The sequence below is a fragment of the Pseudochaenichthys georgianus genome, chromosome 23, assembly GCF_902827115.2.
Source record: "Pseudochaenichthys georgianus chromosome 23, fPseGeo1.2, whole genome shotgun sequence".
Taxonomy (NCBI): Eukaryota; Metazoa; Chordata; class Actinopteri; order Perciformes; family Channichthyidae; genus Pseudochaenichthys; species Pseudochaenichthys georgianus.
The window spans coordinates 24551718-24566619 of record NC_047525.1 but is presented as its reverse complement, the minus strand read 5'-3'; the positions used below and the strand labels follow the sequence as shown (position 1 = coordinate 24566619).

The following is a 14902-nucleotide window of genomic DNA, read 5'->3' as shown; positions in this document are numbered from 1 at the left end:
TAAATATTATGAATATGTCTTTATTATCAGGCTATGTTCCACAATCATTCAAAGTAGCAGTGATAAAACCGCTTCTTAAAAAGCACAACCTCGATCCAGAGGTTTTAGCCAGCTATAGACCTATTTCTAATCTTCCGTTCCTCTCAAAGATTCTTGAGAAAGCGGTCGCAAAACAGCTGTGTGATTACTAGAGCCGGGACTCGGTTAAAAAAATTAATCTAATTAATTAGAGGCTTTGTAAATAATTAATCGAAATTAATCGTATTTTTAATCAAATATACATATTTGACCTGAGAACAGTGAGAAGCCATTTCCACATGGATGTTACTCCAGGTGGTCGACAGTCGAGTGCAGTCCAGTGAGCCAGGGAGCTGGGTATCCTCTCAGACGTGGACTGATTTATCCTGGCCCTGAAACCAGTCATCTGGTTGAGTGTGGGTTGGGTCAGGGTGTGGTTCCTTGCACTCGCAGTCGGGCTAACGTCCACGCTAGCTGCTACACGCTAGCTGCTACATGCTAGCTGCTACATGCTAGCTGCTACATGCTAGCTGCTACATGCTTTGCATTTAGGTGATACTTTAGGCTTGATGTGCTGCGGCTCTTATCGACGCTTCCATCCGTCCGTTTTTTAAAACAAAATGTCCCATCCACGGGCCGACCAAAGCGGTCTCATCAGCTTGTTCGTTCATGTTTGACTATTGTTCACCGTGGTTTGTTGTTGTTTGAAGTCCCATGCTGAAGTCATGAACGTTAGTTGGTGCTCCAGTATAATCGGTACGCCTGAAACTCATCCAGTGAGAAATGTTCCGCTGTGCAAAAATAAGTGCGATTAAAATGCATTAATTTTTTTAACGCGTTAATTTTTGTGTAATTAATTAATCTTAATTAACGCGTTAAAGTCCCGGCCCTAGTGATTACTTAAAAAACAATGATTTATCTGAAGATTTTCAGTCTGGCTTTAGAACACATCATAGCACAGAGACAGCTCTAGTTAAAGTCACAAATGATATTCTAATAGCCTCAGACAAGGGACTTGTCTCTATTCTTGTCTTGCTCGATCTCAGTGCTGCATTTGATACTATCGACCATGATATCCTATTGCAAAGACTAGAGCACTTAGTTGGCATACAGGGAACTGCTTTAGGCTGGTTTAGGTCCTATCTATCTGAACGCTCTCAGTTTGTACGTGTTAACGATGAATCTTCCACGCAAACCAAAGTTAGACATGGAGTGCCACAGGGCTCAGTGCTCGGACCTATTTTGTTCACATTATATATGCTTCCGTTAGGCAATATTATAAGGAATCATTCTGTAAACTTTCATTGTTATGCAGATGATACTCAACTATATTTATCAATCAAGCCTGATGAAATTAATCATCTAAATACAATTCAGGACTGCCTTAAGGACTTAAAAACGTGGATGACCTTAAACTTTTTGATGTTAAACACGACCAAAACTGAAGTTATTGTACTTGGCCCGAAGAATCTACGAAACAAATGATCTAAAGACATACTAACTATGGATGGTATTAATTTGGCCTCCAGTGAGACTGTAAGGAATCTTGGTGTTATATTTGATCAGGATTTATCCTTTAACGCCCACATAAAATCAATTTCAAGGACCGCCTACTTCCATCTACGCAACATTGCAAAAATCAGGCATATCTTGCCTCAAAACGATGCAGAGAAACTAGTCCATGCATTTGTTACTTCTAGGCTGGATTATTGTAACTCTTTATTATCAGGGAGTACCAAGAAGTCAGTCAAGTCGCTTCAGCTGATTCAAAATGCTGCGGCTCGTGTACTAACCAGAGTTAGGAAAAGGGACCACATTACTCCTGTTCTGGCTGCCTTACACTGGCTCCCTATAGAACACAGGATAGAATTTAAAATTCTTCTTCTCGCCTAAAAAGCCCTTAATGGGCAGGCGCCATCTTACCTTAAAGAACTCATTATACCCTACTGTCCTACTAGGGCATTGCGTTCCAAGAATGCAGGGTTGTTGGTTGTTCCTAGAGTCTCTAAAAGTACAATGGGAGCCAGAGCCTTTTCTTATCAAGCTCCACATTTGTGGAATCAGCTTCCAGTTTGTGTTCGGGCGGCAGACACCCTATCCGTGTTTAAGAGTGCGCTTAAGACCTTCCTTTTTGATAAAGCTTATAGTTAGGGCTGATTAGATTCAGCCCCTAGTTTTGCTGATATAGGCTTAGACTGTCGGGGGACATCTTCCTTCTTCCTTCTCTCTGTCTGTACCTGTGTACTCTCATGTTCCATTAACCCAGCTTCCCCACATGTCTTTCTTTTTGGTGTCTCTATACGCCGGGATCCGGAGTCATGGATGATCCTGCGGTCCTGTGTCCTGGATCGCGAGCCCTGGATCGCGAGTCGTGGCTGTGATCCTGGATCATCGGTCCTGGATGGATATCCTCGTGGATCCATCTTCCTATTATACACACATGCATTTCCAAACATCTGGACTACCTATGTTGCAAATGTATTATCTTTTCAATTTACACACGGCATCTATTGCACGTCTGTCCGTCCTGGAGAGGGATCCCTCCTCTGCTGCTCTCCCTGAGGTTTCTCCCATGTTCCTTTAAACTGTGGGTTTTCTCCGGAAGTTTTGCCTTGTACGATGTGAGGGTCTAAGGACAGAGGGTCTAAGGACAGAGGGTCTGAGGATAGAGGGTCTGAGGACAGAGGCTCTAAGGACAGAGGGTGTCGTATTGTCATACTGATATTCTGTACAAACTGTGAAGCCCAATATCACAAATGTAACAGCAGAGGACAGAGCTCCTCCCTCACTGACTCACTGAGACAGGAAACAGTTTGTTCCTCTTCCTCATTGCAGAGAGACAGACGGACTGAAACACAGACGATCACATTCACCTTCAGACCAAACTAACAACTTCCCCCGAGTTCAGCTACAGGAGAGAAAAGTGGAAGCTGCAACACTGCTGTTTCACCCTGTGGACCCTCCCCACGCTGAAGGTGAGTCTCCAAACAACACTCAAAGTGAAGTCAGTCGAGGAGGGGGAGGGGAGCCGTGACTGACTGCACTTCCTGTCTGCTGTGTTTCAGCTTCACTCAGAGACGACATGGCTTCCAGGTTAGAGGAAGATCTCTGCTGTCCGGTCTGTTGGGACGTCTTTAGAGATCCTGTTCTTCTGTCCTGCAGCCACAGCTTCTGTAAAGTCTGTCTGCAGACCTGGTGGAGAGAGAAACCATCACGAGAGTGTCCAGTCTGTAAGACAGAATCTTCAAGAAGGAATCCCCCCTGTAACCTGGCTTTAAAGAACCTGTGTGAGACCTTCTTACTGGAGAGAGGTCAGAGACCTTCAGAGGCTCTCTGCAGTCTGCACTCTGAGAGACTCAGACTCTTCTGTCTGGACCATCAGCAGCCAGTGTGTCTCGTCTGCAGAGATTCAAGAGCACACACCGACCACAGAATCAGACCCATCGATGAAGCTGCTCAGGATCTCCGAGAGAAGCTCCAGAAAGCTCTGCGGCCCTTTCAGGAGAAACTGAAGCTCTTTGAAGGAGTGAAAGTGAAGTTTGATCAAACAGCAGGACACATGAAGCTCCAGGCTCAACGCACAGAGACGCAGATTAAGAAGCAGTTTAAGAAGCTTCACCAGTTCCTGGAAGAGGAAGAGGAGGAGAGGCTGGCTGCACTGAGGGAGGAAGAGGAGCAGAAGAGGAGGATGATGGAGGAGAAGATGGAGGCTGTGAGCAGAGAGATAGCAGCTCTTTCACACACAGTCAGAGCCACAGAGGAGGAGCTGAGAGCTGAAGACGTCTCCTTCCTAAACAGCTACAAGGCCGCAGTGGAGAGGCTGCAGCGCCCCCTGCTGGAGGCTCCACAGCTGCCCTCAGGAGCTCTGATAGACCAGGCCAAACACCTGGGCAACCTCAGCTTCAACATCTGGAGCAAGATGAAGGACATGGTGTCCTGCTCTCCTGTCATCCTGGACCCAAACACTTCTCATCCAGAACTCCTCCTGTCTGAAGATCTGACCTCTGTGAGACGAGGAGGAACGAGACAGAGACTTCCTGATAATCCAGAGAGGTTTGATAATCTCCTCTGTGTCCTGGGCTCTGAGGGCTTTAACTCAGGGACTCACAGCTGGGAGGTCCAGGTTGCAGGCAGTACAGGCTGGTTTCTGGGTGTGTCAGCAGAGTCTGTCCAGAGGAAGGGACGCATACTGTCTGGATTCTGGAGAATAGGGTTCTATAAAGGTAAATACTATGCAGCACAGTCGCCATCAGAACCACACACTCCTCTCAGCCTGACGGAGCTCCAGAGGGTCAGAGTGGATCTGGACTGGAACAGAGGAGTGTTGTCGTTCTCTGATCCTGACACGAACACACTCATACACACCTTCACACACACTTTCACTGAGAGGATGTTTCCATACATTTCCACTCTGGATGAAGTGAAGATATTACCACTGAAGGTGTGTGTGACAGTGGATCAGAGCAGGTAGAGGTGAACAGGATCATTATATAGTATATATATATATATATATATATATATATATATATTTTTGAAAGCTACTTATGCCTTAAAGGTGGGGTAAGTAAGTTTGAGAAACCGGCTCGAGATCGCTAGAATTTGAAAATACACAACCGGAGAAAATCTGCCACTTCCTCACAGAGCCCCTCCTCCAACACACACGAACGCGCACATGACCAATGAGGGCACGAGATAAGTTTGTGCCCCGATGGAAGGCTGACAGGCAGGTAGGTTGTACTTTTTACAGTATTACGGCTTCTACAGATGACATTTTTTTATGGACTTTTTGTCAAAGCACTGAAGATATTCATTGCTATCGGGATGTAAAGAGCATTCCATGGAATATAACAAAAAGTGTATCTCAAGCCGGTTTCTGAAACTTACCTACCCCACCTTTAATAGTATTATATATAATATTCAACAGGAATATTAACAATAAACATATTTATATTCATCAATCAATCAATCAATCAATCAATCAATCAATCAATCAATCAATCAATCAATCAATCAATCAATCAATGTTTATTTATATAGCCCAATATCACAAATGTTACATTTGTCTCAGTGGTCTTCACAGTGTGTACAGAATATCAGTATGACAATACGACACCCTCTGTCCTTAGACCCTCACATCGTACAAGGAAAAACTTCCGGAGAAAACCCAGTTTAAAGGGAACATGGGAGAAACCTCAGGGAGAGCAACAGAGGAGGGATCCCTCTCCCAGGACGGACAGACGTGCAATAGATGCCGTGTGTAAATTGAAGAGATAATACATTTGCAACATAGGTAGTCCAAATGTTTGGAAATGCATGTGTGTATAATAGGAAGATGAATCCACGAGGATATCCATCCAGGACCGATGATCCAGGACCACAGCCACGACTCAAGATCCAGAGCTCGCGATCCAGGACACACTATAGACACCAAAAAGAAAGACATGTGGGGAAGCTGGGTTAATGGAACATGAGAGTACACGGGTACAGACAGAGAGAAGGAAGAAGTAAGATGTCCCCCGACAAACTAAGCCTATATCAGCAAAACTAGGGGCTGAATCTAATCAGCCCTAACTATAAGCTTTATCAAAAAGGAAGGTCTTAAGCGCACTCTTAAAAACGGATAGGGTGTCTGCCGCCCGAACACAAACTGGAAGCTGATTCCACAAATGTGGAGCTTGATAAGAAAAGGCTCTGGCTCCCATTGTACTTTTAGAGATTCTAGGAACAACCAACAACCCTGCATTCTTGGAACGCAATGCCCTAGTAGGACAGTAGGGTATAATGAGTTCTTTAAGGTAAGATGGCGCCTGCCCATTAAGGGCTTTGTAGGCGAGAAGAAGAATTTTAAATTCTATCCTGTGTTCTATAGGGAGCCAGTGTAAGGCAGCCAGAACAGGAGTAATGTGGTCCCTTTTCCTAACTCTGGTTAGTACACGAGCCGCAGCATTTTGAATCAGCTGAAGCGACTTGACTGACTTCTTGGTACTCCCTGATAATAAAGAGTTACAATAATCCAGCCTAGAAGTAACAAATGCATGGACTAGTTTCCCTGCATCGTTTTGAGGCAAGATATGCCTGATTTTTGCAATGTTACGTAGATGGAAGTAGGCGGTCCTTGAAATTGATTTTATGTGGGCGTTAAAGGATAAATCCTGATCAAATATAACACCAAGATTCCTTACAGTCTCACTGGAGGCCAAATTAATGCCATCCATAGTTAGTATATCTTTAGATAATTTGTTTCGTAGATTCTTCGGGCCAAGTACAATAACTTCAGTTTTGGTCGTGTTTAACATAAAAAAGTTTAAGGTCATCCACGTTTTTAAGTCCTTAAGGCAGTCTTGAATTGTATTTAGATGATTAATTTCATCAGGCTTGATTGATAAATATAGTTGAGTATCATCCGCATAACAATGAAAGTTTACAGAATGATTCCTTATAATATTGCCTAACGGAAGCATATATAATGTGAACAAAATAGGTCCGAGCACTGAGCCCTGTGGCACTCCATGGCTAACTTTGGTTTGCGTGGAAGATTCATCGTTAACACGTACAAACTGAGAGCGTTCAGATAGATAGGACCTAAACCAGCCTAAAGCAGTTCCCTGTATGCCAACGAAGTGCTCTAGTCTTTGCAATAGGATATCATGGTCGATAGTATCAAATGCAGCACTGAGATCGAGCAAAACAAGAATAGAGACAAGTCCCTTGTCTGAGGCTATTAGAATATCATTTGTGACTTTAACCAGAGCTGTCTCTGTGCATCTATTCATATATATAAGCATCAATATTTGCAACATCCGTGCTCTCATCCAGCTGCAGAGCGAAATATTCACGAGCTCTCACTTGCTCCAAAAGCTGAGCAGATACTCAGTTTCACTCTCAGTCGCGGCAGCTCGATTCTGATTGGCTTGAAGGGTGGTCATGTGATTAAAAAAATAAAAATAAAATATTAATAAATAAAAAATATTGAAAGATTGGCATCAAAGGAGGACACATAGATTGATAGATATGCAGTTATTAATAACATCTAAAAAAAATAATTAAAAAAAGGTAACTTTAAAAAAGGAAAAAATTCCCCTTTCCCTCAAACTTTGCGTGACCCCGCTGGTGCCCCCTGGCGGCCCCCCAGGGGGTCGGGGCCCCCACTTTGAAAAACACTGGTCTAAGGCGCCTGACTCAAGGTTCGACTCCTTCCTGATCAAAGGTACTTCTGGTCTCCGATTGGAGGCGTGGGTTCAAATCCCACTCCTGACAACACACTTCCGCCATCTTATTGCAATTGTGCATGTCCCTGATTGGCCATTATCCATTAAATCAAAGAAAATAGTAAATTATGTGCCATTTTTACCTTTTAAAATACCAATTTTAACACCATTCATTGCCCGAAGCCCATCGGTCTATGTATGAAAGATTAATACTCAAAAGCAACAACAACACACACAGTAAGGACTCATGTATTCCCCTTTAACCTCTCAACTATGCCCTTAAAACACAGCCCTTAAAACACAGCCCTTAAAACACAGCCCTCACATCCAGCGTGTACTCAATGCTGCACACTTTAAGTTGTTGTAATGCACCGAGGCCTACTGTAACGTTCAGGGACTTATGAAACAAAAGGTTCTGCCCCTGAATGGCCCAGTGTCAAGGATTATTTCTCAGACAAATTCTCCAGCAACAAAGCCTCCATTGTGCCCCGTCCGGACCCTCAAATTAGCAGCAGGGGCGACTGCACGCTCAACTGCACTCGCGGAGGATTTACCCCAAATGCTGCCCTTTTTAAATGTCCACAAGAATAAAACGAGATTAAATATATCTCAAAAATGAATCCATTTGATATCTCTCTAGGCGGTCTAAATAGATTAAAATCGATGGAAATTAAAGTGTGCGTAATCTATTTAACACCGGGTTTAATCTAAAGCATGGATTATGTGACATCTGTCAAAAAAAGGGCAATTGTGTTTTTTTACATTTTTTAGAAGCAGTTTTTAACGTCCTTGTTTGAATGTTAGAACCAAGTTATTTCCTTTTTTACTTTGAAGGGGTTTTTGACTTTCTCTAATGGCCTTCACTTTAAACCCAGGGGACTCAATTTAATCTGTTTTTGTTAAAGAAGGAAATATAGAATGCAGAGGAGGACTTCCGGATGTGACTTTCAAAATAAAATCCCTTTTGTCTCAAATGTACTGCAACCCAATGGGAATGTCATATTCTATCGTCAAATAAACTATGTTCACCAAATTACATTTCATTCTTTGACTGTGATATGTTTTGCTAACCGGAAAGGATGCAATGCGGGTACATTTTTTAAATTCGAGATTTCTTTTTTTTTATCACATATTTAATGCTAAAATCATTTCAATTTGAAGAAAAAAGTATACTATGATATAGCAATATCTTCATAAAGACATGTTGAGAGACTTTAAAAATCATTTACAGCGAGGAAGTGTGATTTAATACACATCTTAGCATCCTTTTCATTCAAATCGGACTTATTTTGGACAATTGTATAGATGTGTTTGCAGTAGCTGTAGTATGGAGCTATTTCAGGGTCATACATTTTGATCATTAAAAAAAAATACAATTTATTTGAAAGTTCAAGTTTTTATCCTGAACTTTGAAAAATACAATGATGTATTCAAAATAAAAATATGTATTTGAAATCTTTTTCAGGTTGAATATTATTTTGATTCAGTTTAGCAATTTTTTGGAATAAAATATTTATTTTCAGATTTCACTTTTTATTTTGATATTTGAATCCTTGTTTTTTTTCAGTTGCAGATTTTTAGTTTTCAGATTCAAAACAATTATTTGTTCAGTTTCAAATCTTGTTCTTTCAGGTTTTACATTGGTTTTCAACTTCAGATCAGTTTTTCACCTTCAGATCGTTTTTCGCTTTCAGACTGTTGGCCCTGATGTTGCTTGGGGGGAGGGGGGCGGGGCTTACCAAAGAGTAGTTTGGCATCCTCTACTCTTGTCTCTGCACCATTCATAAAATCGAGTCATAACATTTAAGGGTGAATGCAAGCATTTCACCTAACACGTGCATTCACATGACTTTAAACCGTAGCTTTGCATGTAGTAATGCACACTAGCACACATACACGTGCACACACAACACACACACACACACACACACACACACACACACACACACACACACACACACACACACACACACACACACACACACACACACACACACACACACACACTGCTACACATCCTACGATTAACTGTCCTGTCTTTTAAAACATATTGTGACTTTTGTCATATATCTTGATAGGACAGTCTGCCATTGCTAATATGCAGCCATTTCGGCTTTTATCTTGAAAGGACACGAACCACGCTCTTCGTGTAAACACTTCTAGCTTGACTCCATTTTACAAACCCACATTCATTGGGGGTTCAGTATTGGGAGAAGGAGGAGGAGGAGGAGGAGGAAGAAAAAGCCTCATCCTGATTCTCTACACTTTAGTTGCGTATCGCGCTGCAGATCCGGCTGGATGTGTGTGTCGCACTGGATCCAGAAAACACACACTCCTGCAGCCATTAAAAAAAACTGAGTGTGTGTGTGACAGTGTGTGTGTGTTGGTTTAGTCATGAATTATACACCTGAGCCATGTAGTTAGCCGGGTTCCTGGGCGTGGGAAGGAAGCAGGACTTGTTTGTCGTGGGAATATTGTTGGAGCGTAAAAACACACGTTTATTTTTCATTGCTCCGGTTTCCTCACATCAGGATGTAGATTTGGGAACTTTTCTTTGAAGGACCCGCTGACACAGAGGACGAGTTTTTATTTTGGAACTTTTCAAATCTTTTTTTGCTGGGAGGAATACAGGCAGAAGACACGGCTGCACGCGGAGGGAAATCACATCCAAAAGGTAAGCAGCACTTTGGATATTAAGCTGTTTCAACTGTTTTCGTAACAACAGGAAATACTTAGAGGGGATTTTAAAGATTTGTTAGGCACTCGTGATTTCTGATCAACCTCACGTCACACCGAACTCCATTCACAAAACCTGAAATGTCATAATGTATTGCTCCCTGCTAAATGGAAACTGCACCATGTGACACAACTTGGAATTGTCTACAAAAACAGTACAGTATTTGTCATTCGGCGCAAAAATATATCCACCAAACAGTGCCTTATTACCAGTACTGTAAAGTATCACAGTACATGTTCTCAAGTACTGTATTTAAGTACAATTTTGAGGTACTTGTACTTTGAGTATTTCCAGTTTATTCTCCTTTTATACTTCTACTTCTTTGGAAGCAAATTATTGTACTTTTTACTCCACTACATTTATTTGACAGCTTTAGTTACTAGTGACTTTTAAGTAGCTAATACTAAAAATAAAAGACTTTTAAAATAATCTTTGACATAAATGTATGGGTTAAGAGTATTTGAACAGTTTAGTATTACTACTTTTACTTAAGTGACCATTTAAGAGTCCCTTTCCCATCACTGGTTATTAGTGACACGTTTTGACATGCGTTAAAGTAACGAGTTGCAAAACTTAGAGAAACATAACTTTGAAAAATGTCTTGAGTTTTGTATGCAAGCCGAATTGATGCCAGGGCTGTGATAACTCCTTGCATGACTGTGAATTAGTTTTGCAGATTCCAATGTTTAATTATTGGCAATATCATGTTTAATTACCAGATTTTTCAACGGAATCTGGCATTAGGCAGACAGCAGGAATGTGTTGGGACATTAATCAATGCACAGAACATCTGGAGCCTCAGTGAGTGGGCTGATCCCGCTGAGCTGCTTCAATAATGACTTCCAGAGGTGGAAGAAGATCCTCCACTTCAGAAATAGTGGAAATACCCTGAATTCAAAATGGTAGAAGTATAGCCAGCTAAACGTACTTAAAGTATCAAAAGTACCCATGATGCAACATGACTGCTTTGACAATATTATATTATATTAAATACATGTAAGGACATTTACATTTTAATAAAACATTTCATTTATATAGCACACTTTAAAAAAGTTGTGCTTCACAATGCTATAATTTTTTTAATATTAAGACAACTTTAGCCATTTTTTTGGTAAGATATTGGTCGTAGCGTACTGCATTAAATCACATATAAAGCCAAGGTCATGTGTTTTATATGTAAACAGTAGCTGGTGTTGATAAATGTAGTGGAATAAAAAAGGACATGTTCCTAAACTATACTTTTAGTATAAAGTACCATTGCATTTCAATACTCAAGTAAAGTACATGACAGAACAGGACTTTAGTAAATGTACTTCCCACCTCGGCAGACTTCTTCCTCCATTGTTAACTTCACACATTTACAACATCTGTGCAGAGATTATCTTCCATTGATTCTCCTCATTGAATCCATACCAATCCCAGGGAGGATAATTGGAAGTCTCGAGATGGGTTTGAGAAGCTGTTTAGAGAGAGATGCTCCTTCTGCAAACAGATGTTTTTTGAAGGCAGTATTGATCAGAAGTGCTAAAACCATTTCGACATCAGCCGGGGGAATGATTGTACTCCGTCAAATCTCCGTTCCAAAGGGTGGGTGTGTGTGTGTGTGTGTGTGTGGTGTGTGTGTGTGTGTGTGTGTGTGTGTGTGTGTGTGTGTGTGTGTGTGGTGTGTGTGTGTGTGTGTGTGTGTGTGTGTGTGTGTGTGTGTGTGTGTGTGTGTGTGTGTGTGTGTGTGTGTGTGTGTGTGTGTGTGTGTGTGTGTGTGTGTGTGTGTGTGTGTGTGTGTGTGTGTGTGTGTGTGTGTGTGTGTGTGTGTGTGTGTGTGTGTGGTGTGTGTGTGTGTGTGTGTGTGTGTGTGTGTGTGTGTGTGTGTGTGTGTGTGTGTGTGTGTGTGTGTGTGTGTGTGTGTGTGTGTGTGTGTGTGTGTGTGTGTGTGTGTGTGTGTGTGTGTGTATCCATCCATCCATCCATCGTGTAGGAGGTAATTGCCCATGGTGTCGGTTAATGGATTAGAGGAGCGTCCACATTACACCTTGAGTGCCGAAGCCGTAAAACCGGGACTCGCTCCGTTTCCTCTGTGTTCTGATGTTTTGGCTAAAATGAGGCTGCGATCAGAGGAGCGTGAAGCTTCAAGGCTGCTTGAGCAGGACGTCGTCATGTTCAATTTACTCCAGTTACCAGTGGGAAGTTTTGGTGTGCATTTCTTTGCCTTTTTAAAAGTTTGAAATGGTTGTTTTTTTTGTACAATTTCTGGTTTATTTTACGCAAGAATGACCCGAGTCGAGCTGCAGCCGTCCGATTGACTGATGGGAATGTCTTTTCAAACTATTTTGGTATCAAATAGTAGTTTTTCAAGCAGAAATGACTCCAATAAGGAACATTGCTGCTTTTCTCAGTTTTATTTCACATTGAAAGGCATATTTTTTGTTTTGGACTGACTATACAAGACACTTCTCACTCTTTTCGGACATTTTCTAGAGCAAGTTCTAGGTCAAGCTATTAATCTGTTGGAAGAAGTCCATGTCTTGATATTAAATTGAGCAATTGAGTCGTTTTTTCTGGCACACATGTCTCTCAAATATTGAAAATGGCTGCTATTCTCTGTTTTATTTCACATTAAACAGGTTCTGGACTGACGGAACAAGACGGTTCTTCTAGACCAAGAGATTAATCTGTTGGAAGACTTCTATATTTTCATATCCAATTGATCCTTCAAGTCGCTTTTCATGCACAAATGACACTTAAATATGTAGATTTGTTGCTTTTCTCTGTTTAACATCGCATTAAACCGTATATTCTATGGTTTATCACTGACAAAACGAGACAGTTCTCACTATCTTCTTGCATTTTCTAGACCAAGAACTATCAAAACGATTAATCTGTTGGAAGACGTCAATATTTTGATATCCAATTCATCATAAAAGTCGATTTTCATGCAGAGATTTGCTGCTTTTTTCTGTTTTAATATCACATTTAACTGAATATCGACGGACAAAACAAGACCGTTCTCACTGTTTCTGGACATCTTCTAGACCAAGTCCTCGACAAAGCGCTTAAACTGTTGGAAGACGTCCGTTTTTTTATATCACCTGATCATTAAAGTTGCTTTTCATGCAGAAATGTCTCTACAATATGGAGATTTGCTGCTTTTCTCTGTTTTATATCACATTAATCTGCGTTTCTTTTGCTTTTAGAGTTGCAAAACAAGACAGTTCTCACTGTTTCTGGACATCTTCTAGACCAAGTCCTCGACAAAGCGCTTAATCTGTTGGAAGACGTCCGTGAAAATGTCTGAAAACATAAGAGAAAACACTCTTCAAACACAAAGCTTTGCGGCAAACTGCAGGCTCAGGCTTCCAGTGTCAGTATGAGTGATGAGCATTTATCCTAACACGCTTGTTCAATTCATGTTTTCACGGAAATAGCATTTTCTAAATCGATAAGTGTGTTTCCTTTTGAATAAGCTCTTCGGTGAAGGTCCCATGTCATGGCCATTTCTACTGATCATAATTCCATTGTATTCACTCTCTGTCCTACACGGCTTGTTGGAGCTCCTGCCCCCCCCTCCCTGTGAGCCCACTGTGTTCTGATTGGTCGGGACGTTGCGAGGCTCGTTGCTGCGAGGAGCGGACAGGTTTCCGGGTCGGTGATACAGCGAGAACAAGCGAAACTCATCCTGAGCACACACACACTCACAGCCGAAGTAAAAACAATAAGTGTGGCTTGATATTGAGAAAGAAAAAAGTTGATAACGCTGTGAGAACGGGTCTGCGGAGAGCGTTTCTCCGCCATCCCAACTTAGCAGCCCGAAAAACGTTTACCCATTTTAACAGATAGGTTAACGTGTTTGTTTTAAACATCATAAATACACAAACAACAATGAATACTGACAGGTTGTGTACCCGAATCTCCCGCTGGTCCAAACAAAGTAGGAACAGCATCGTTATTCAGTGCCCTGCGCTGTACATGAATCGCTGAAAGGTTTGTGAAGCTTTGTTCGTGAAATGCTGGCAGAGGGTGTGGCCTCTGGGTATTCACACGAATGAGGCGTTCTGGGGCAGCACAGACGGGTGTTCTGTGTGTTAGAGCTTTACTCGCTACAGGGTGTACTTTGAGGGGTTGTGACTCTGCAGACCGTTCACATGCAGAAAAAGCTTGATAACACAAGGGGACGGGTGATAACCGGAAAAGCATGACATGGGCCCTTTAATGTTTTTTTGCTATTTGCAGGGAAAGCTTCAACATATATCTCCTCTCACGGCAGAAAAACAAATCACTATCTGTGTGTTTGAGTTAGTTAACTTTCCAGCCTCTGGGACAAACTGTTCTGTGTTTTACGTGATGTTCTGACTGGGAAATGAAGCACTCTTTGGGAGTTTCCACAAATATGTCTTAACGAGTCTGCTAATGGGAAGATCAAACAAGCCGACTTGAAACTCAATTATTCAAAAAGAAGGAACCACAAGGAAGGAAAATAAAAGAGTATTCATGTATGCACGATGTTCACGATGTATCAAGGTCAGCAAGTTAATAAGGTATTTTTGGATAGCTTGCTACGGCTCGACTTGTTTTGCATTCGGTATCAAAGCTCGGAGCTTCTGGGTTATCTTTCTCTTATCTAATGTTTTTTTGTAAGTGGACTTTGATCTAAAGGCTGACTCAGATTAGATTTGGCAGGATGAAATGTAGTTGAATGTGTTCGTAGCATTTATTGGAATAGTTTAGGACATTTTTGGTTGTGTGTTGTCTTGCTGACAGTGTGGTTTTGATAGTGCTCTCATGCCTGTACAGTAGGGCTGAACGATTAATCGATATTGAATCGAAATCGCGATTCGAGATGATGCGATTATCAAATCGCAAAGCCTGCGATTTTTTTTTTAACTTTTTTTTTTTACATTTTTTTTTTTTTTCTTCTTGTGTGTCAGTCATCCACACCAATCAG

General features: G+C 41.5%; 2 protein-coding genes across 4 annotated transcripts in view; both read left to right on the top strand.

Moving 5' to 3' along the window:
- The first annotated feature begins 2835 nt into the window (after positions 1-2835).
- On the top strand, positions 2836-8264 carry LOC117439340 (E3 ubiquitin-protein ligase TRIM35-like). 3 transcript variants are annotated; one of them, XM_071201801.1, is made up of 3 exons: positions 2836-2993; positions 3084-4241; positions 5347-8264. In XM_071201801.1, the coding sequence occupies exons 2-3, from the start codon at positions 3101-3103 to the stop codon at positions 5352-5354; spliced, it is 1149 nt and encodes a 382-aa protein (XP_071057902.1). In that variant the 5' UTR covers positions 2836-2993; positions 3084-3100; the 3' UTR covers positions 5355-8264. The 3 variants fall into 3 exon arrangements, with proteins under 3 accessions (XP_071057902.1, XP_071057901.1, XP_033931137.1); XM_071201800.1 differs by lacking the exon at positions 5347-8264 and adding an exon at positions 5145-5312; XM_034075246.2 differs by lacking the exon at positions 5347-8264 and having other exon boundaries at positions 3084-4508.
- Positions 8265-9472: 1208 nt separating this feature from the next.
- plxnb2a.1 (plexin b2a, tandem duplicate 1) overlaps positions 9473-14902 on the top strand; it is a 185717-nt gene continuing 180287 nt past the window's right edge. Inside the window, 1 exon segment of the mRNA XM_034112386.2 lies at positions 9473-9900. The gene's annotated coding sequence lies outside the window, so the exon portion shown is untranslated.